Here is a 23,553-nt window from a genome sequence, read left to right as displayed (position 1 = left end):
ATTTGTCAATGAGAAAGCAACCACACAACACAAAATAAATAATATATGAAGATCAACATACAGTCATGCAGCCTTCAACATTAGACAGGTGTTGAATCTGTAAATCTTCCAGTGTCTAGAAAAGTTGTAAATATATTTGTAACTAAGATTTAATATTTTATTACTCAGGTGAATATGACCAGAACTTGTGTAAGCCAGGTGACATGAACTGTGAAGTATGTCCTAAACGTTTACCAAGTTGTCGAGGTCTACCTGATGGTGATGAAGCCGTCCAATCAGCTCTGTGGACAGATCTGTATGTCACATGTCTGATTAATAGGACCATGGCTGTACGTCACTGTCCTGTTGGTCAAGTGTATGATCCAAATCAGTTACACTGTGTCAGTAAAATACCTAAAGGTTAGCGAATACAAATTGTAACTGCCTGGTGTTTTGAATGTATGGTAAAACTCTATGAATAAAAGGAGATGTGCCAACATTTCACTCTGTTTCTCAAATTTGTAGACAGAGTTTGCATTGAGACTTTAATTGTTTTACTTTGTAAATCATATTAAACAAATCTCCTAGTCAGTATTGGAAAGATAGAATTCTGTAATGTTAGCAACCTGAACTACTTAGCCGCCATGAACTTTTGTATTATATTTGTGTCTGATGTCCCTGTGTACTTCAAGAGTATTAAACTATGTGAGTTGTGCTGCAATGAAGACTTTGTGAATAGAAAAGAAAAATTATATTTTATTCTCATAAGATTTGGCTTGCCACTTGGGAGCATAGTTAACATTACTGATACTTGACTTGAGTCAACAAGCATAGATGTAAAGTGATTGATGCTGGATCTGCTTGACCTCTAGTATTTTGTCGATTAATGGGGAAGTTATTTCAGTAAAACATAGTTAAATGATAAGTTGCTTTATAAGAAAGATTAGAGTTCAAACACCCATTTCTTCCTGGCATAGAATGTGAATAACATTTAATTTGCATTGCACTTGCAAAGACTGTCCTAAATGTAGAGCATTATAATTCATGGCAATTACCTTTATCTGTGCATGTCCAAAACATTGTTCTTATGAGTTGAAGAGTGATTATATATTTTCCAGGAAACATTGATTCCTTCTGTCAAGCTAACCCTACATCTATAGTACCACACCCAGACACTTGTGGACAGTACTACAATTGTTCAGCCATGTCTAAATATGGTCATCATCTACAGGAATGTCAGTATCCAGATCTGTTTGATGAAGTCAGTCTGACATGTAAAGACTTTCAACAAGTGAAGTGTAACAAATCAAAACATGAACCAGAGGCCCCATGTAAGTTCTTTTACATCATCAGAAACCTGTAACTTAAAATTCAAGGGATTCATTTACATTTATGAAATCTTTCCTGTCCAGATTCAAGATCCAATAAAATCTTAGAATCATTATGCCGCCAACCATTCAAAATAATGTCTTTTTCAGCAGATGTTTTTTTTTTTGGACAAGGAGATAATTAGAAACTATTTACCGTATTTGTATCGATTTTTTATGGCAGTATGAAGTGTTGAGTTCAATTAGAATAAAAAGAAGTACAGAGATTTAAAAGATGTTTAATTAAATATCCTGGACACAAGAGATCTTCAAAATTTTCTGTTGAAAATAGTTAGGTTTAAGAAAAAAAGAAAAGTACACCTTCAATAGAATTAATCTTTGTAAGTTTAAATGTTCATGTCTGAACATACAGAAAATTCTATAAAGATAAAATTTTGTTTTCACAGGTGAATATTTACAGAATAGATGTAATGTATCAGACCCTAGTTGTCTCCCCTGTCCCAAACGTCTGCCTTCTTGTGTTGGACATCCAGATGGTGACAACTCATTCCCCAACAAACTATGGATGTCTGACTACATCACTTGTTATAAAAATAGAACATTAAATGTGACACACTGTAGCCATGGTTACTTCAATCCAAGGACAGGCAAATGTCAAGACGATGTTCCAAAAGGTAACATATAATCACTGCTCATGTCTTCTGTGCAGGTGTTTTAAACATTATTGATAAATTTCGTTATCTTATCAGCTAAGGAACCACAAATTAAAGGGGATCAGTATGAAACACACTGTAATATTTCATTTATATTTTGAAAGAGGCCAAGAAGCAACTAGAAATATGAAGCTTGCCAAACTTTTCTGCATTTTTCATGCTGAGTACATTCTATGATTTTTATCCAAGCTTAATATTCTTAAATCTGCTCAAACTGAAAAAAAAGGCATGGGAATAAGTTATGATGATGGTTAGATATTGATATTGAAGTTCATAATGCCACAACTACTACTAAAAAGGACTTACAACTTACAACTCCCTTTAGCGCCATGTGTCGCATAGGGCGTGAACTAGAAAGGACACAAAGGGAATATGATGTGACATCATTAAAAACATGTCTAAAATGGAAACTGATATAAGGCTGTTTATGTATAGCAGGATGGCTGATTGCAGGATAAAAGAAAGGAAAAGATTTAATTGAGAAATAACTTTTTCATTAGGCTTAAAATGAGTTTTGCATGCATGGTTCTTGAAATGTCATCTACAAAAGCATATTTGTCACTGCTTTTCAATTTATTTAATTTTCCATTTTCAGTTGACATACCAGATTACTGTACATCCCATCCCAGCACCATTCTACCAGACCCAGATAACTGTGCTCATTACTTTAACTGCTCTGATCCTACAACGGCAACCATAACCAGAGCAGCAGGTCAGACTCCAGGAAATTACAGAAAGGAATGTCACTATCCAGACTTATTTGATGATAGTATTAAACAATGTAATAACTTTGAAATGGTCAACTGTAGCAAGAAACCAGAACCACAAGCTCCTTGTAAGTAAATGAATGAAAAGCATGTGATGGTCACAAAATAATGCCTTTTCTTCTCTTGTTGGTAAGATGCTATTGGTTGCTTTTGCCTTACCCCTAGAGAATAAAGGCAATATAATTTAGTTTGTTTTCAAGTACCTTAATAATTTAAGAATTTGATTGAAAGAATTATCTGTAAGATACTTTTAAGTGCTCATTCTCTTCCTTTTGTTTCAAAGGTAAAAAAATGAATAGGAAGAAAGAAGAAATGAGAAACTAAAAAGAACTGTGTTTTTGAATTGCATATTTTTTTAAAAGAAAATTCAAAAAGAAGTTATAAAGACATAGCGGTAAAGATTCTGGAAAAAAACTCTGCAAAGTTAATTATGAAACTTCATTGTATTGTGGCAGTTCTTGTAATTATAAAATTGCACATCAATAAAATGCTCTATATTATAGGTGAATACCAACAGAACTTGTGTCAAGCTATCAACAAAACCTGTGATCCTTGTACAAAGAGACTTCCATCTTGTGTGGGAAAATCTGATGGATTAAATCCATTCCCTGCCAAGATGTGGCAAGCAGATTATGTCAGATGTTATAAAAATAGAACAATGGCAGTCACAAAATGTCCAACAGGAAAATACTTCAATCCTAGACTGGACACATGTATGAAAGTTGTACAACCAGGTCTGTCATTTCTGTTTATATCAGTTTGTTGATTAGAAAATACCTGAAAACAACTTGACAAAATTCAACCAAACTTGCACAGATTTTTCTACATGACATGACATTGTGTATTTTTTATTTAAATGTTTGTGTGTGTGTGATTTATGGGGTTTCCCATACAAAAACATGGACTTTGCCATGCTGCTTTTATTATTGCAGATAGCAGACATCACATCTTCCTTGGAAGACTCAACTGTTTTATAATTTTTAAATTAATAACTAAAATGATACAAGTTGTAGAGTCATCTGGACTTGCATAAAGGTACATCTTAAAGACATGTCAAATGCCTGTTTTTGGTTTGACATGGACAAGGGTTGATCAAAAGATCTTCCTCGCTTAAGTTCACTAAGTTACCATATGACCACTAAAGCAATATTGACACCTGAGACAAGGTGATCAACATAAATAATTTTGCATGATTCACATGAATAATTTTCTTGTATAAACATGTATACTTCTTTCTTATATTTCTAGTTGATGTACCAGAGTATTGTAAAGCTCATCCCAGCACCATTCTACCAGACCCAGATAATTGTGCTCATTACTTTAACTGCTCTGATCCCACGATGGCCACCATAACCCGAGCAGCAGGTCAGACTCCAGGAAATTACAGGAAGGAGTGTCACTATCCAGACTTATTTGATGATAGTATTAAACAATGTAATAACTTTGAAATGGTCAACTGTAGCAAGAAACCAGAACCACAAGCTCCTTGTAAGTTTTTACTTATGCAACAAGTGAATGATAGTTACAAAAATTAACTTAATTAAAAATGGAGTAATGTGATAATAGCTGTAAGATAGTAAAATTAAAAACTTTTTGAATAATAAAACATATTAAAGACAATTTGGGGAGCAATATCTTTACCTTTACACTTATATAGCAAAACAAAAATTTAAAAAAATGTGTTAATTAAATAAGAACACAAGTACAAAGAGGTTGTTTGTTGATATTTGATGAGCTACACAAAAAAAACCCATAAATATTCTAAAGTATTTAAACTTAACTGTATTTCAGGTGAATATCAACAGAACTTATGTCAAGCTATTAACAAAACCTGTGATCCTTGTACAAAGAGACTTCCATCTTGTGTGGGAAAATCCGATGGATTAAATCCATTCCCTGCCAAGATGTGGCAAGCAGATTATGTCAGATGTTACAAAAATAGAACAATGGCAGTCACAAAATGTCCTACAGGAGAATACTTCAATCCTAGACTGGACAAATGTATGAAAGTTGTACAACCAGGTCAGTCATTATTCCTTATAACTTTTTTAAAACAGCTGTTGATATTTTATAATCTATAAAAATTATGTTTATAGAATCCATTTAAAATCTGTATATGAAAGTTGCACAACCAGGTCAATTACATCATCTTATGACTTTTTTATGTGTATATTTGCTTGGTATTGCTCATGTTTTGTAGCATGTAGCCATGATACCAGCACTCAAAGTCTGTGACCAGTTCTAAAATTGGTCAGATGCCACAAAAAACAGGAACATACCTCTCTGGGTTTTGTGTGCAATAAAAAGGTTTTTGACTGGTCTACTGGGCAGCCTTCTACAGACTATACCAAATTCTACAACTATTCATAGAAAAAATTTAAGGATTATGTATTTTGTTTATATGTCAGTTGATATTCCAGATTGATGTCAACTCACTTTGAGAGCTGTATGATATGTTTCCATTACAGTTGACATACCAGATTATTGTAAAGTCCACCCAACAGCCATGATACCCGACCCTACAAACTGTGCCAAGTTTTACAATTGTTCACAGAACATGGCCACTAAAACAGCGGTCACATCAGAGTGTAAATATCCTGATCTGTTCTCTGATGTTTCCCAGCATTGTGAAAGATTCCAGAATGTGTCATGTAAAACCAAAAAGGAACCACAAGCTCCTTGTAAGTTTCATACTTTCTCAATAGCAATCTTTTTGCTTTTACAGAAAATCTGTGATTTAAAGAAAGTTGGAAGGCATTAGAATGAAAAAAATATATGGCTATCCTGTTTAGAATCATTTTAGATTGATAATAGATACTTACTGTATCACATTGATGTAGATAGTGACTATGTAGAAAATGTTCCTTTCAGCTACACAATCCCATACATTACTTTAATGCCAAGCTTTAACAGTAATATTCCAACATTTTAAATTTTACTCTAATGAGGCTCTTTTCATAAATAATCTTTCAAAAAAAAAATTGATCTCAGTTATACCAAAATGATCATGAGTAATTTCATAAGGGTTTAATTTGTTGAATAGTTCAGATGTATTATAATGATTTTAAGTTATTTTGAATGGATAGCTTAAATTTTCAAAACTGGTAAATTTATATCAGTAGCTGTCAATAGTTCTTATACTATATATTAAGTCTACTTTTTATCAGTTTTGAGGCATTTATATTTATAATTTTAAACAAAATTTTTGATACTTCAGGTGAATATGACCAGAACTTGTGTAAGCCAGGTGACATGAACTGTGAAGTATGTCCTAAACGTTTACCAAGTTGTCAAGGCCTACCTGATGGTGATGAAGCTGTCCAATCAGCTCTGTGGACAGATCTGTATGTCACATGTCTGATTAATAGGACCATGGCTGTACGTCACTGTCCTGTTGGTCAAGTGTTTGATCCTAGTCAGTTACACTGTGTTAGTAAAATACCTAAAGGTAAATTAGTAGTTAATTGTTATTGTATTCTGTTATTTTTTGTCCCTTTTGAAAAATACAAGCAAAATGTACAAGATTTTCCGATAGATTGTAAAAGTTGTCTCTGCAACCTCACGGTTTTGGTAGATTTTTAGTAATCTCGTGAGGGAATACTAGGAAAGATATTACAGGCAGGACTTTGATGGGTTTATAATGTTGGTAAAGATTGATTGCTAATCTAGAGTACTCTGTTACTAATAAAAAACAATGGTCATTTGTTAATGGTGGAAAATCAATCAAACTGTCCTTACAATTTCAAAATAAAGATGAAAAGACAGCATTGATAATATTTCTAGTCTGACATTTCTCCTAATGAAAAATCAAGAATTATATTATCAGATTTTGCTTGGAATATTTTCCAGGAAACATTGATGCATTCTGTCAAGCTAACCCTACATCTATAGTGCCACACACAGACTCTTGTGGTCAGTACTACAACTGTTCAGCCATGTCTAAATATGGTCACCATCTACAGGAATGTCAGTATCCAGATCTGTTTGATGATATCAGTCTGACATGTAAAGACTTTGAACAAGTGAAATGTAACAAATCAAAACATGAACCAGAGGCTCCATGTAAGTTCAGAATAAATCCATTTATAGTTTTATATGTGTCAGACATGACAATATTTCTTTAATATACATTATGTTATACATTGCTCATGAATATACATGAAATGAAGGAATAGTAGAGAAATTTATTACCACAATTCTTTTGAATTTTGAGCATTTTGTTTTGATTTATTTCTCCCCCATTTCAGATTTTGATGAAGATTTGCAGTTAAATGTTTTTAGTGAATATAACTATTGATAAATGAATGTTGTATTGTTACTTTCATAAGCTATTAGATGTAAAGGTATGTGATACTTGAAAACCAAACAAAAAAAAATATATTATTGTTATTTGGTGTATTTTTCCTTTGATCATTTTTTTTGTGATAATTTTTCATACCGTTCTTCTCACATGAGATAGAAAATTAGAGCTAGAAACTAAGGGCTCATGTGCCGTTGTCAATGTAAACATCAACGATGTCATCAGCAAAATAGCGATAAACAGATTATCAATGGTCTTTCAAACTGTAGGTGGTTTCTGCCCACAACTCATCTCAAGGCTGTCACCCTTCGATGAGATTGTAGCTGAGAAACACACTCTCTTTTGAAAAACCATCGATAATCTATAAGGATACTTTGTCTGAGCTACATTTCATATATGAATGAGGAGATGTGGTATGATTGCCAATGAGACCAATTATGAAAAGATTAAAACATTCAGTCAAAATAGTTTTAAGAAAAGGTACTAGTAATACATAACAAAAAAGAAAACATTATGAGTGCTTAGATTTAGCAGCATTTGTCTGAATGTAGTGGCTAGAGTTCACTTTTGTATTTTCAGGTGAATATTTACAGAACAGATGTAACATATCAGATCCAAATTGTCTCCCCTGTCCGAAACGTCTGCCTTCCTGTATTGGACACCCAGATGGAGACAATCCTTTCCCAAACAAATTATGGAAAGCTGATTACATTACCTGTTACAAAAACAGGACATTGAATGTGACACATTGTAACCATGGTTACTTTAATTTAAGAACAGGCAAATGCCAAGATGATGTTCCAAAAGGTAGGAATACATACCGGTACAAAGATTTTATGAATTCACCAATCAGTCTGATTCAGTAATCATTTTGGAAGAATTTGACAAAAGAATTGAAAGAATTGAAAGTTATATGGAAATATTTTGCCTGTAAGAATGGAAATAAAATGAAAATTTTTAAATAAACAAAAAAATAACATGGACTGGAATTATCCCTAAACAATATTTTAAAATGTAAGTAATATCAGTGATCATTTTTTCCCCGGCTTTATATATTTAAGTACAAAAATATACATTTAAATTTTTTTTACAGTTGATGTACCAAAATACTGCCAAGCAAATCCAACAGAGATTTTACCAGATCCAGACAACTGTGCTCATTATTACAACTGTTCTGTTGCCATGGCTACAACATTCAGAAGTGGTACTCCAGTAGTTGTGAGTCAGAAACAGATGGAATGTCCCTACCCAGACCTGTATGATCCTGTGTTGAGAATGTGTGCGAACTTCACATCTGTAGACTGTAAACAACGAAAAGAACCACAGGCTCCATGTAAATATTTATCAAAGCAGAAACTTTGTTGTTTGGTTTGATTTTCAAACAACCAGAACATTTTTACTATTATAAATCAATGAATCCCAAAGTTTTTTGTAGATATATACAAATTGCATGGAACCATCAGAAAGTTTACTTTGCTTTTATATATTTTTGATAATTTTTCCTAAGTCATTTCTGTACTACTCTGATGTAATTGGGCACTTGCAAAAATTGGGGAAAATATATTTATCCACTTGCACAAGTTTCTATTGTAATATTCACTTAACAAGTTTTTCTTCAATTTGATTGTTGAATATGCTGCTAATGAATCCTGACCCTGTTTTCTGTCTGTTCAACATAGTTTTCCTTGCAGTTTGGGAATTTTATGCAATATAACAGGTTTTCTGGCTTGTCTCACTTACCCCATATATAAGAAGTATTACCAAAATGAATATTATAAGATGTTGACACAGTTGTACTATCACTATGAAGTTTAGAAGGTAGAAATGGAAAAGAACAAATTGCCATGAGAACTTTCTTTCTTTTGTAAACAAACACATAATTGCATTTATTATTGCAACTGTTAATCAATTGATCAAAATTGGAGAATATTTAAAAGAAATACCACTGTAATTTCTCCATTTTACAGTATGAAAAAGAAAAAAGTCCTGGCAATGACTAACAGTCTTAAAATGAGGGGTTCTCATTTGCGCTTAAGTTTGAAACTATTCAAATGGAAAATATTTCCCCTGTGCTTTTGAATTTGTTATCTTGTGATTGAACCACTGTTGTCTTGTATCTCTTTAGGTGCATATGAACAGAATTTGTGTAAACCTGGAGATGTCAGCTGTCCTCCTTGTCCAGACAGACTCCCATCTTGTGTTGGCATGCCTGATGGTGTCAACATGTTTACTGGTAGAGAATGGAAAGCTGATTATGCTATTTGTTATCAAAACAGAACTATAGAATTAAAGAAATGTAGTAAAGGATATTTCCATCCAATGAAACGTGTTTGTACAGAAATTGTTAACCATGGTGAGTAAACAGCCAAAGAGTCACAGTATTGTTTTTTATGCTTTGGAAAGTCTGTTTGATTTGTTTTTTACAGAAAAGCTTTTTTTTTACTTCAGTTAAATTTATTTCTATGCAGATCTTTATTCATTTACAAAAGTTTGAGAGTAGGAACAATATTCTGGTGGGGAAAATCTACAACTTTAATATTATCTTGTTTGTTAATTTAGATTGAAATAAAATGAGGTATTAAAAAGATTAATCATTTTCTACCTTATATATTATAGTTGATGTACCAGCATATTGTAAGGCCAACCCAAGGGAGATAATACCAGATCATGATAATTGTGCACATTACTTTGATTGTACCAAAGTAAACCAAAACAGAACCACAAGAGCCATGACCACAGGTGGCATGTCTGAGTGTAAATATACAGACTTGTTTGATGCCCAGACATTAACATGTCAGAGTTTTACAACAGTTATGTGTCATGACAGACCAGAACCACAAGCTCCATGTAAGTTAAATACAATCGATACAAAGATGTAGAGAAATTGTGTATACATATATTAACCAGAAACCTAACATTAAATGATGTTTGTTGCTGAAAGTCAATGTATAATACATTTTAAAGCTTCGTCAAATTTGAATGAAGGTTTTCACTTATCAACTCCACAGATGAGATTGATAATAAGAAAAGATGAAATGGTGGACCATTTTTCAGCCTATTTCTTTTAAGTTGGTATCTTTGGTTATGTGAACTGGCTCACTAAAGGTTCTTTCTCTGATGAATTTTTCAGGTGACTATATCCAGAATTTATGTAACCCTGGTGACAGTACATGTGATAAATGCCCTAACAGACTACCTAGTTGTGTAGGTCAGTCTGATGGATTCCAGCCATTCCCTAATCACATGTGGGAGGACAAGTTCATACAATGTTATAAAAACAGAACCATGAAGGTTGACCACTGTCCACTCAATCAGTACTTCAATCCTAGAACACTAAAATGTGCTGATAAAGTTCAACCAGGTATAACTGTTTAGAAAATATTGTAATAATGAAAACATCCTAAAGGAATCATTACTTTATTGTTTCAGTTTTAATGCATAGTTATTTTCAAAGAATTGAATACATAGAAAAATTAAAATGTTTCCCTATGTGTATTAAAATGTATCAAAAATATTACAGATTCATTTTGTTTCATTTATCAAGTTTGTATTTTAATGATTAAGTGATTGGGAGGCCTAATCATTATGACGATTTGATATGAAAATGTTACTGTATAAAGTCTTTATTTTAGTATGGAAAACATTGCCATGCAATAAATTTGTATGTTTCAGTTATAATGAACATATCTTTGTCCCGATCTTCGTGATGAGTTCTAGGGAATTATGATTTTGGACAACAGCAAAACTGAATGGCAATTACTTTTACTTTTATAACGGTAACATGTGTTCAAAACAAAAATCTAACAAAGTTTTAAAATGTATGAAAAAAGAAAAGAAAAAGATTGTAAATGAACTGTAGAAGAAAAATTGTACATTTCAGTGGATGTGAAAGAATACTGTACAGTACACCCCACCTCTATGATTCCTGATTATCAGAACTGTGCCAAGTTGTACAACTGTACTGATGGTACACATACAGAATGTACTTACCCAGACTTGTACAATGTACAGACTCAAATGTGCCAGAATTTTATGACAACTAGATGTGATAGTAGACAAGAACCACAAGCTCCTTGTATGTATACTATCATTATGCTTATGCTGTTGATTTAGTAGCATATCAATGAAATTTCATAATTTATTATGGATACATTATATAATTTTTTCATAAATTAAGAACATACTTCTTCAAATTTACAAAGTTACCTATCATAGAAATTATACATTGTGTATATACGTAGTAAAAGTGTATTAAAACTTCTGGTAATACCACGTTCACAAAAACAACTGAATGAGATGAAACTACTGATTGTTTAATCGAATTAAAACAGATATTATCCTTTCATTTAATGATGAAACAACAAATTATGTTCTATCTTTTTACTTTTATTTTTCAGGTGAATATGATCAGAACTTGTGTCCACAAGGCGACCCATCCTGTAGACCTTGTCCTGAACGTTTACCTAGTTGTCGTGGATTACCTGATGGAGACAGACCAGTATCCACGGCCCTTTGGACCAATGTTTACATCACATGTTTACATAATCGTACAATGGCTGTTAGAGATTGTCCTCCAGGATCAGTTTTCAATCCAGTCACTCTACAGTGTATGTCAGTTGTTGCTAAAAGTGAGTTACCATACTTTTAAAAAATTGAATTAAGATGTTGAAAAAATAAGGATATCGGCTAGGTCTAACTTAAATGCATAATGCAAGATACTTAGATAAATAAGTTTCATAGATTTAAATTATGGAGGAATACATGTTCTATCTACTGGAAATGGTCATACATGCATGAAAAAATGAAAGCATTTTCTGGTCAATGAATTAACTACCCATTATAGACTATAATAAAAATAGATAAAAGGTGGCATTAAGTAAAATACAGACCACTATAATTTATAGTGGTCTGTATTTTACTTAATGCCACCTTTTATTAAGGCAAGATAAATTATTAAATACAACTCCCATTTAAAGTTAGGTACAGATTACTAATTTGAAGGTATTTATGTATTTCTTCAGTTTATGACAAGAAAACACATTGTTATGTCATATTTCTACTTTGTAATTAAATAATATCTTTCCATGTCTTTATTTTCATTGTTTATAATTTAAGGTAATGTAGATAATGTATGTGGAGCTAATCCTACCATGATAAAACCAAACACCAATAACTGTGGTCAGTATTATAACTGTTCTGCCGTTACTAAATATGGTCACCATCTGATGGAGTGTAAGTATCCCGATCTGTTTGACCCGGTCACCAGTCAGTGTAGAGAGTTCTATAATGTACAGTGTGGACAGAAACATGAACCAATGGCACCTTGTAAGTTTAATCATTGAAGAAAGAATACTCTTAGCTAATAATCCTTTATATTTTCAACACTGACATTCACAGAAAGCACATTCTTTTACAGAGATAATTTAACTTGTCAAGATTATGTAAACCCAACAAGTATTTAAATGGTTTTACACATTGTTTGGACATGACAAAATTTTTCAAAACTGACAGCTGGATTGTCTACAGAAATTACAAGTATTCCAATTTATAGTCAATTTTGTAACTACAGAATTTGTTAGATTACCACTTTTTTAAACTGAATAATTAAATTTCTCAATTAGCTTTTACATTTGTTACCTTTCACGGTATAATTATATTTTTTTAAACCTTTACACCAAAACTCATTTATATACCATACCAAATGTTATAGAAAGAAATGTGTGTATGAAATGCAATATGCTCATTTTCCATATATAAATGAATATTCACGTTAAAAAAAACGCCTTGTTCTTAATTACAAATATCAGACTTTTCCCTATTTTCCTTTCAGGTGAATATCTACAGAATTTGTGCCGGCAGTCCAACACTAGCTGTGCCCCTTGTTCTACTAGACTACCTTCCTGTGTAGGACTACCTGATGGTACTAACCCATTCCCTGGGAAAATGTGGAAGTCTGACTTTATCAAATGTGACAGAAACAGAACTGTAGAAATTACACAATGTAAATCAGGATACTTTCATCCAAGGAAAATGATATGTACTAAGGAAGTCATTCCAGGTAATAGAGCAAAGTGTATTTCTTTTTCATTACTTTTATGTTATTATATCAGGGTTCACCACAGAATGAAAAACAAGGGTGGGGGAGAAAGTTCAACAAATCAGAGATTTTGTGTTGCGTTGTCGAATCGATTCTTTGTGCATGAATTATTAATAATGCCTTGCATGTATTTGTCATATATAGCTAATTTGGAAAGGGGGCATCACATACATTTTGTAGGTGGTCCTATAAGTGGTCAACACTTGTAGGAACATATTAAAACAGGGAGAGGAAACACCTGCTGTGGCTTCCCAGATTGCAGGAATATTAAAGTGAGGGATTCAGATACAATATTGCTTTTAATGTGATAATGTATGCAACATATAATTTTATTATTTTAAGGAGTTTTCTGACAAATTTTATTTAAATTGTCTTATGGAAAACCACATTGTAAAAAAGGTAAAGAAATTAATCACAAAAAAATATTTAGTCACATAATTTCAAAGTAATTTCAACCAAATTAAGCCTAATTAGCAGTTTATAAAATCATATTTGTTATGTAAAATTTTATTAAATTAACTCCCCTCTTTTCCAATACAATAATGTTATGGAACTATATATATACAGTTTTACTCTTTTCATATTTTAAATGAGTTTTCAGATAATGAAACTCCTATCCCAGCTGTTGATCTAACTGTCTATAAATAACTAGACAATGTTTGTCTGTCATTTGGGTTTTCCCCTATTTTCCCGCCAAAAGAGATCATGTGACATTGTTGTCAACAAAAGGAACATGTGGTCAAGGAATTCGTTTGTTTTCTGGATTAATGCCTTTATTAATCTAGTTAGGATATAAACATTCCATTTAAGGTACAGTCAAACATTTGCATTTATAAGGTACCCGTTGTTTGCAAACAATTTTTAGTTTTCAAATTGAAGACTCGGGGTCATGATCGTTCATTGGTTGTTACCTTGTTCAACCACACGAGACCATGTAAATAATGTAATCAGCTGTCAGTTTACATTCCTTGAGACAATGTTCACACCAATTAATAATTAGATTTCTTAATTGCCACTGACATGATAATTGGATTAGGGATATCTGAAATTTAATTCTGAATTTTCAAGTGTGGCGGACAGTAAAATAAACGTGGCGCTGGGAATTTTAATGTGGCACTAGAAATTTAAGCGTGGAAAACCGCCACGCCAAAATAGGTTGTGGTGATCCCTGTATTTATACTATTTAAAGCTATTTCACTTAATGGGTTGTTCTTAAACTAGCTGAAAGGTTGAATTTTATGCATAAATATATAATATATGTAATAGAAATCTTGCTACTCTTTTGATTTTACTTAAAATTACTCATGCACATCTACCAATGAACCAATGAGACAAATTACTACCAAAGACCATAGAATGTGGATGTGTAAACAACTACAGGTCATGTATGGCATTCCACAATGAGTAAAACCCATATTGTAGTCTGCTAAAAATGGTCTGGGATAACTAAATGTGAAACAATTCAAATTCGAAAAACAAATGGCTAGTATCATTTAATGTAATCATTACATTGTATCTTCCTCCTAGCCTTTGTAAAAGCCTACTATTTAACAGACTGAATATATTCTAGTTGCTGGAATATGTTGTAAAGGTTGAATCTGTTTAATGTTTAGTTTGAGGTCAAATTTCTTCTGTGGTTCAGATATTTCATGTCCTTCGATATAACTTCAGTTGATATTCCTGATTATTGTGGAGCCAATCCAAGTGATGTGTTGCCTGATCCAGATAATTGTGGTCGATATTATAACTGCTCCATGTCTCCTGGTCACGGCACCAAAAGATCAATGTCACCACTGAAGATATCAACGTATCACATGGAATGTAAATATCCTGATTTGTTTGATCTAGCAACCATGCAGTGTGCTGGATTTGAAACTGTTAATTGTCCAAATAGGAAGGAACCACAGGCTCCATGTAAGTATTGTAAGAATGTATAGATTAGATAATCTAATTATTCTTTCCTATTGATATATTATTTATAGCTTACTGTTTTTTTATTGCCTTCTAAGCACATGATTGCTAGATTGTAAGGATGCTATGATTATGGTTCAGGTTAAGTCATACTTAAGTTGAAAAACATTTGTCTCAGTTTGGAGGGGGAAAAGGTTCCTTATATTCATAATAAGTGTGTGTGTGTGTGTGTGTGTGTGTTTTATCATGTTTTAATTAGTAATTTTAAGATTGATAGGGTCTTTAATGAGTTCATATTTAAGATCTTGATTATATTTAGCAAGTAAGAGAAATTTTTTTGAGTGGCATATAACAATCACAATATTTCATATCAGTTGATTCAAATGATTGTTATAGTTATTATGGAAAACAATTGGTCATTATGTTGAGACTGAAAGACATGTCAAAACACAAACTAAACAAACTTATTTGTATATTACTTCTTTGTGTCTAGGTGAATACCAGCAGCATTTATGTTCACCTGGTGATCTGTCCTGTACTAGATGTCCAGATAGACTACCAAGTTGTGTGGGGTTATCAGATGGACCTAATCCAGTACCTTCCCAGCTCTGGATGACAGGTTTTATTGTTTGTTATAAGAACAGAACAGTCAATGTAACAAACTGTGCTAATAATGAGTATTTCAATCCCAGACTCAATAGCTGTATGAAGAAAGTTATTCCAGGTAACTAATTAGAACTAGAATCTTATATAATATAAATAAGAAGATGTGGTATGAGTGCCAATGAGACAACTCTCCATCCAAGTCACAATGTATAAAAAGTTAACAATTATTGGTCAAAGTACAGCCTTCAAGACGGAGCGTTGGCTCACACCGAACAGCAAGCTATAAAGGGCCCCAAAATGACTAGTGTAAAACAATTCAAACAGGAAAACCAATAGTCTAATCTATATAAAAAACGAGAAACACCTATGAACCACATCAACAAACGACAACCACTGAACAACAGGCTCCTGACATACGACTGGTTTGCTCAATTATAGAATTTACGTGATTAAATTGGCAAAAAATATACCTGCATTCTCTTTTTAAGTGCAAGTTTGTCAGTGATCAAAGAACTTTTACAAGCTATTAAAGAAAAGTCACTAAAATTTATGCGATTAAATCCAAAAAACAATATACATGTATTCTCTGCTTAGGTTTAAATTTATCAGTGCTAAAACATGTAAAAGAACTTTTACCAGCTGAAAACAGACAAGTCACAAAAAATGACTTTACATTATTGTAATTGATTGTTATGTTACAGTTGATGTTCCTGAGTACTGCAAGGCCCACAGGACAGCAGTGATACCAGATCCTGATGACTGTGCTAAATATTATAATTGCACCTCTACACAACATCAGGAATGTAAATATCCTGACCTGTATAACCCCTCATCATTGTCATGTGACAAATTCACATCTGTATCATGTGACAAAAGACCAGAACCACAAGCTCCATGTAAGTATTTATATTAGGAAGTAAATGCCATATTTTTTGTAGTAGTATCTATGTCACATTCAATTTCTTGAAATGTTGTCGAAATTGTTGGGGGGGGGGGGGGGAAATGCACTTAGCATCCAAAAGAAAGTAAATATGTATATTCAGGATGATTACCTACCAATATCATATGAAGATGCATTACTTTGTACTAAATCAACCGGTTTGCTCTTACTCCTAAAATTTTATGCTTTCTGAAGCAGTAGCAAATACCAGTTTAAAGTCATTAGTTTCCCTTGGAGGGGATTAAAACCATGATCTCTTGTATCAAGGGAAAGCATCCTACCACAAACCTGGTAAGATTGTTAGATTTGAAGTTATTACTAGCATTGCCATAAAAGCAAACAAAATTGAACATATAGTTAAAACACCAATATTCTTGAGTAATGTTTGTTTTAGAATTTGCTTTTAGACTTTATTTATGACCAGCCTTATCCTTGATACAATTATATTTTTTTGTGTGCTCATCTCATATTGTTATTCTTGTTAATCAATAGGTCAATATGACCAGAACAAATGCCCAGCATCAGATCCCAACTGTAAACCATGTCTAGAGAGACAACCTAGTTGTATTGGATTACCTGATGGACTAAACATATTCCCTGGAAAGTTATGGAAGGCTGATTATATACAGTGTTATAAGAATAGAACCATTGATGTTAAAGTCTGTACTACTGGATACTTCCATCCAGTACAGAAGATTTGTCTGACAGAAGTTAAACCTGGTAATATAGTTATTCTTTTATGGTTTCTACTGTTCAACTTTTCATAGTTTTATGTCAATTTATATACTTTTCTCAGTCCATTTCCTGTATATTGGGTAATTTTTTGCTTTGTGTTTTGTTCATGATTTGAGTCTAAGAAGGGCAGTTAAACCTTCACCATGTACATTGTTCCTGTTGTATTGCTTTGTACAAGGCATTTAGATGGACAGTGGAATATTTGTGTAGAGTTAAGTTTGCAGAAATAAGCTTACAGTAAAAATAGAGAAAATTACACACTCGTGAAAAATTCATGATTTACAATATATTCTGATAACTGATTTAAGCTTGAATCTATTTGTTTTTTGAATCAATCTGCAATTTCAGCTTATATGTTTTCTAAAATTTTCAGTTGATGTAAAGGAATACTGTAAAGCCAACCCAAGAGACATTTTACCTGACCCAGATAACTGTAGTCATTATTACAACTGTACCAAGGTTAACCTGTCTACTATGACCACCAGTACAGAATGTACCTATCCTGACCTGTTCTCGCCTGTAACACAAAGATGTGATATGTTTACCTCAGTGAAATGTATGAAACGTCCAGAGCCTCAGGCTCCATGTAAGTAAATTTATCTTGCTTAAGTTACAGAAGAAAATAGAAGTATAGGTGATGAACTCATGTGTGCAAAAGTTTGTAATTAATTTCACATGTATATTGAACAGAATAGGACAGTGTAGTGTATTCATTCAAAATCTAATGGTAAAAGTGGACTGTAAAAATGATGGATTTTTTTTCAATTTTGATATTATGTACTTTAACCATCATGCTGTCTACAAAATTGTGTAAAAATAACGCCAGACTGGGATTGTTGTTTCAATACAAATTCTCTCATTTTGTCAGTTATTTTGGAGAAAAGCAGTTATTGTGTGAAATGAAACCTAGATGGGAAAAAGTAAAAATCAGAATAATCTATTACATGTATCACATAAAGATCCCTTAACAATAAGTAATATATATAAGTTTTTGAATAAATCAAAGGTTTCTCTAGATCTGTATGTCTGAAAAGGCTACCACCATAAAATTAATTAATATATACAACTATTTCTATTTAAATGGAACAAAAAATCATATAATTTGCATTCAATAAATAAATATTAATAACTTATACATACCCCTAATTTCAATAAAATCTTTACTAATTATTTTGCGTCCAAGATGGTATGAGAATCTTGATTCTCTGGTACTGGAATTTTGCATTATCATCGAATCTCATATGTCATTTGAATAAGATATGACTTAAGTTTTCAAAATAATTTACAATAGCAATTACATAAAAACATCTATTCACCAAAGTCAATTAATCTAGAAGGTATAATACATCGCTCTTAAAACTGTTAACTTGTTTGATATTTTTGAAGGTGAATATGAGAAGAACCTTTGTACTGGAACATCATGCCAACCTTGTCCTGACCGACTACCGAGCTGTGTAGGACTATCTGATGGTAACCATGCCTTCCCTGCTCAGATGTGGAAGTCAGGATACGTCACTTGTTATAAAAATAGAACCACCAACATCAGGAAATGTACAACTGGATACTTCCATCCAAGGAGACAAGTGTGTATGGTTGATGTTGTCTCTGGTAAGCATTCTGTTTTGAGGTATTCCACATCTGATTGTATAATGTTACTTGGCAGTTTGAATAAAATTGATGCAACAAAGTTGTTTCTTAATTTCAGACTTACAAAATATAATTCATAACCATTGTACAAAGTGGAAAGAATGCCATGACTTCTGACACCTAAGACAACATGCATGTAGTCTTTCTTGTTTATTAATGTGACCTGAACTGAATGAGTTTTATATCATATTTAGTGATACAGAACTTAATTAATTCATACATTGGTCGATACTACATTGCTGAATATCAACAGGTTGTAATCATCTTATAAAGTTTTGTTCTTTTAAGTAGTCAATGGGTACTTATGATCATGATGATAATACAGATTTGTATTTGAAAAGTTTCCAGTTTCAATTTCAAGATTTGATGTCACAAAAACATCTCTATGAGTGTTCAACACATCCCTAGTAAAGTATGAATTTTGACCTTGTTATCTCAAATTTATTTTAAATCTGTTAGAATACAATGCAGAAAATGCTATTTTCAAATTTATAGAAAAAAAAATACTTGTTTTTCCTGTTATCTACCTTTTAAAACACTGCATACTTTACATGCGTTTCCATAATCAATTAATGCTTCCGTAAGGCCAACCATTGTGATATACATTTACCAGACTTAACAGACTGTGTTCAGCAGTTTGACTTTCGTAACTTATTAATATTTCAGTTGACGTCCCTGAATACTGTAAGGCCAACACAGATGCTGTTATACCAGACCCTACAAACTGTGCCAAGTACTATAATTGTACTGACCCTACCAGACAGTATATGAAGGAATGTACTTATCCTAACTTGTTCTCCACAATAACACAGAGATGTGAGAGGTTCCAGATGGTTGGCTGTAGAAAGAGACCAGAACCTCAGGCTCCATGTGAGATATACTTTCTTAATAACATTCATGTCCTATTTTACTGAATATCTTGCTATTCAATTTATTTTCCTTTTCTATTGTAAAGTAATTTTTCTTGTTTAAGATACATATTGTTTGTGAACTCGGTCATGAAAGTTAAAGTATAACTGATCCATTATCTTTATTGCATCTAACATTTTGTTTTCTGAAAATAAAAACCGAGAAACATTTCAATTTTTCTCCTTTTATCATATGACAGTTAATTGATATTCATCTCATTTAATCATTACATATATATATAGGGATATTGATAATATTGTAAAAATACATTATTTTCATGTCAGCCATGCCAACTTATTGGTTTATTAAGTTTGGTTTTATGGCAATACAGTCAGATCACTTGGTTGACTCAAAATTCTGCAATTTATATTAATTTACTCTTTTTAGTAAGATTTTTATTAGTCAAATTTAGGTTGACCTGAATTTAATCAGTCAGAAAGTATAATAAATAATTTAAAATTTTTCCTTTTTTGGAGACTTCTAACATGTGTCAAAATGGACCATCATCCAAACATCTGTGATGTGATGGATGAAGGTCATTATATGAGGAAGCCAAGGGCTTCCGAGGGTTAATAGTGAACCTTTTATTATGTGCCAGCCACACGCCTATTTTACAGTTGAGTGATTTTTTGTATGTCCAGGTAGTATATAAGGCCAGGTGACCTGAGTAGTATCCTCTTTTATTTTGAGGCAAACAGTAAAATCTCCAGTGTAAATGGGTAGTAACACGACCAGTATTTGCATTTATATCAAACCTCATCGGGAATGGGTTTTCACTAGGGAGGGTACTATTAACCCTCGGAAGCCCTTGGCTTCCTCATATAATGACCTTCATCCATCACATCACAGATGTTTGGATGATGGTCCATTATATATCATAACCCGGGCTTGACTCGGGTTAATAGTGAACTCTTTACAGCCAAAAATGCAAATACCAACAAGAACAACAAGAACATCAATCACCATAACCAAACAATTGGTCTCTCATACTTTAACAAGTATATATGTATGAGCCTAAATCATATCAAAATATTTAACTGCAGATAAAAAGAAAATTCATCTGTCTCCATTCATGTATATCACTTGTACGAAAGAGAATACACAATCACCAATATGTCTATCTACTATCTTTTTATTCCATGTGTTAGATGTTTCTGTTTTCATACCAAAATCATAAACAGTCTCTATTAATACCAAATATAAAACATCCTCTAGTAGAAAACCTAACTACCACTCTACATAATATGTACATGTAGTAGATCATAAATTATCACATTTTGTCTCCATAACATTACTCCAAAACTACCCAGAATTGCAATGACTATCATGAAATAATAGAATATTTCTTTGTTTTGTGGAATAAAGACATAAGCTTCATAATAACTTTTATTATGTTCAAAAACAAAAATCTGTTACAATCTTCAGAAAACAATTAATACTCTATAAAGTTCACTTTAAAATGCCTCTCACATGTAACAAATATAACAAAATAACACTGTTGTTTTCTCATTATTCTTAAATTATCACATTTTCTCTATGCTTCTTCTCAAACGTTCTCGAAATTTAATGCTATTGACTAAAACTGTTCGATTCAACTCCAAATGTCAGCAAACTCCTGTTGCAAAAAACCAAATGGAATGTCCAAAAACCATTCATCTCGCAGAAATGCTAGATACATCATAACATGTACGTAGAAAAACCATAGCTGATCCTCCTGGTCCACCATACAGTTCCTGTAAACCACTAGCTATAAATAAGAATTAAATACTGTTTCAGTATATGATGGCAATGGAGTTTCAATATCTTTAAAATAAAACTTTTGAAAAGTGTAAGCTGACCTCCAGTTAGCAGTTTTTAATATATCATTCAGTGAAATTCCAGCTTGTTTAGCAGCTGAAGTTGAAGCACTACGATATGAGTGTGCCTTAAATTTGTTTATATCAATTCCTGCATTACCTAACACTATTTTCAACCAACGAGCAATAGTTGAAGTTGTAACACGTTTGAATGTTCTAAAAGAAATGAATAAATTTTTACTTTTTCGAACATCCTTTGTCCGTAAAATATAATGTTTAATACATCTAACAGGACAAATATCCTGTTTTTGATATTTATGTATGATAACATCCAAATTAGATTTGTTTGGTTTAGTTGTTTTTAGTAAAACTGGTATCTTAAAAATCAAAGAATTGTCTGTTACAGATACAAATCTCAGATCTAAATTAACAAGTGTTTGTGATCTTTGAGCTGATGACAATGCAAATAAAGCAATGCATTTCAGAGTTAACATTTTTAGAGATAAATTCTCATTTGGATATAATTGTGATAAGTACTTCAAAACTGTACCAACATTCCATGTAAATGTATATCTAGGTAAAGACGGCCTTAAATTAAAAATGCCTTTCATAAATCTAGTTATGTGTTTATCTTTTGCTAATTCAGCCATACCCATTAATGTCAGAGTCTGACAAATAGCTGATTTATGAGAATTAATACAGCTGTAAGATTTTTTGTTTTCATACAAAAAAGATAGATAATTCAAAATTTGTATCACAGATGGAGAAGTGGAATTAATTTGTTCTTTACTACACCACAAAATCCACTTCCTCCAAGCATATTCATACTGTTTATTGGTTGAATCTCTCCATGATTCGGAGAGAATTCTAACAGCTCTTTTTGAAAAGCCTTTATCAATGAGATATCGCCGGATACAATACAAGCGATAAGGAATAATCTTCGTTTGTTCATTGAATGTCTTTGACCATTGTGAGCCAAAGTTAATAGATCTGACCAATTTGGTAATTTTAGTGGAGTAGAAATTAATAATTCTAATAATTTTGGAAACCATGTTTGTGTGGTCCAAACAGGAGCTATAATTAATGCCTTCCTTACCTTGTCCTCTTCTATTTTCTGTAGGACTCTTGGCAACTGACTGAAAGGAGCAAAAATATATGGTAATAAATTACTCCAAGAGAGAGAAAATGCATCTGAAGCATAAGCTTCTGGATCAGGAAACCAACTAACATACTTTGGCAGTTGTTTGTTTAAACGAGACGCAAACAAATCAATCTCTGGGTTAAATAAACTTAAAGTCACTTTTTCAAAAACTGAACTATTTAGTTTCCACTCTGAAGAATCATTAAATTGTCTAGATAAATTATCTGGTTGTATATTTTGTTTTCCTGGGATATGTACCGCAGATATAAATACTTTTCTTTCAGTACTCCAAAACCAAATTTCTTTTGCAAGTTTTAAAAGCGATAATATTGATCCCCCTTGATTATTGATGTATGCAACCGCTACTGCGCTGTCTGTTCTAACACAAATATGACAATCTTTAACAGATCTACAAAGAGCCTGCAATGCCAAAATTATTGCTTTTAATTCTAACACATTAATATGATTCTGACATTCATCTATATTCCATCTACCTTGGGTACAATCTTTCTCAAATACTGCACCCCAACCTATCAACGACGCATCAGTTTGTAAATAAACTTTTGGAGGCTCTTGTCGAATTGGACAACCATTTTCTTTTTTAATATTTTGAATCCACCATAAAATCTCATTTTTACTCTCCACCGACAAAGACATATGAGCATTAAAATTTTTAAAAGATTT

General features: G+C 32.4%; 1 protein-coding gene across 1 annotated transcript in view; it reads left to right on the top strand.

The window, feature by feature from the left end:
• Positions 1-23,553, top strand: part of LOC127702863 (uncharacterized) — a 98,230-nt gene that overhangs the window by 22,120 nt on the left and 52,557 nt on the right. The window contains exons 11-36 of the mRNA XM_052207166.1: positions 169-399; positions 1,098-1,310; positions 1,754-1,981; positions 2,616-2,855; positions 3,291-3,521; positions 4,036-4,275; positions 4,579-4,809; positions 5,256-5,468; positions 6,005-6,235; positions 6,637-6,849; positions 7,667-7,894; positions 8,181-8,420; positions 9,213-9,440; positions 9,704-9,934; positions 10,218-10,448; positions 10,968-11,162; positions 11,485-11,715; positions 12,203-12,412; positions 12,918-13,145; positions 14,856-15,098; positions 15,589-15,819; positions 16,403-16,597; positions 17,134-17,361; positions 17,750-17,962; positions 18,763-18,984; positions 19,690-19,893. Of these exons, the coding sequence (XP_052063126.1) occupies positions 169-399; positions 1,098-1,310; positions 1,754-1,981; positions 2,616-2,855; positions 3,291-3,521; positions 4,036-4,275; positions 4,579-4,809; positions 5,256-5,468; positions 6,005-6,235; positions 6,637-6,849; positions 7,667-7,894; positions 8,181-8,420; positions 9,213-9,440; positions 9,704-9,934; positions 10,218-10,448; positions 10,968-11,162; positions 11,485-11,715; positions 12,203-12,412; positions 12,918-13,145; positions 14,856-15,098; positions 15,589-15,819; positions 16,403-16,597; positions 17,134-17,361; positions 17,750-17,962; positions 18,763-18,984; positions 19,690-19,893 (5,829 nt within the window). The remainder of the gene's footprint in view (positions 1-168; positions 400-1,097; positions 1,311-1,753; positions 1,982-2,615; positions 2,856-3,290; positions 3,522-4,035; positions 4,276-4,578; positions 4,810-5,255; positions 5,469-6,004; positions 6,236-6,636; positions 6,850-7,666; positions 7,895-8,180; positions 8,421-9,212; positions 9,441-9,703; positions 9,935-10,217; positions 10,449-10,967; positions 11,163-11,484; positions 11,716-12,202; positions 12,413-12,917; positions 13,146-14,855; positions 15,099-15,588; positions 15,820-16,402; positions 16,598-17,133; positions 17,362-17,749; positions 17,963-18,762; positions 18,985-19,689; positions 19,894-23,553) is intronic.

The sequence above is a fragment of the Mytilus californianus genome, unplaced genomic scaffold, assembly GCF_021869535.1.
Source record: "Mytilus californianus isolate M0D057914Y unplaced genomic scaffold, xbMytCali1.0.p SCAF_5, whole genome shotgun sequence".
Classification (NCBI taxonomy): Eukaryota; Metazoa; Mollusca; class Bivalvia; order Mytilida; family Mytilidae; genus Mytilus; species Mytilus californianus.
Note: the sequence above shows the minus strand (reverse complement) of the source record. Positions and strands in the feature narration are given on the sequence as shown.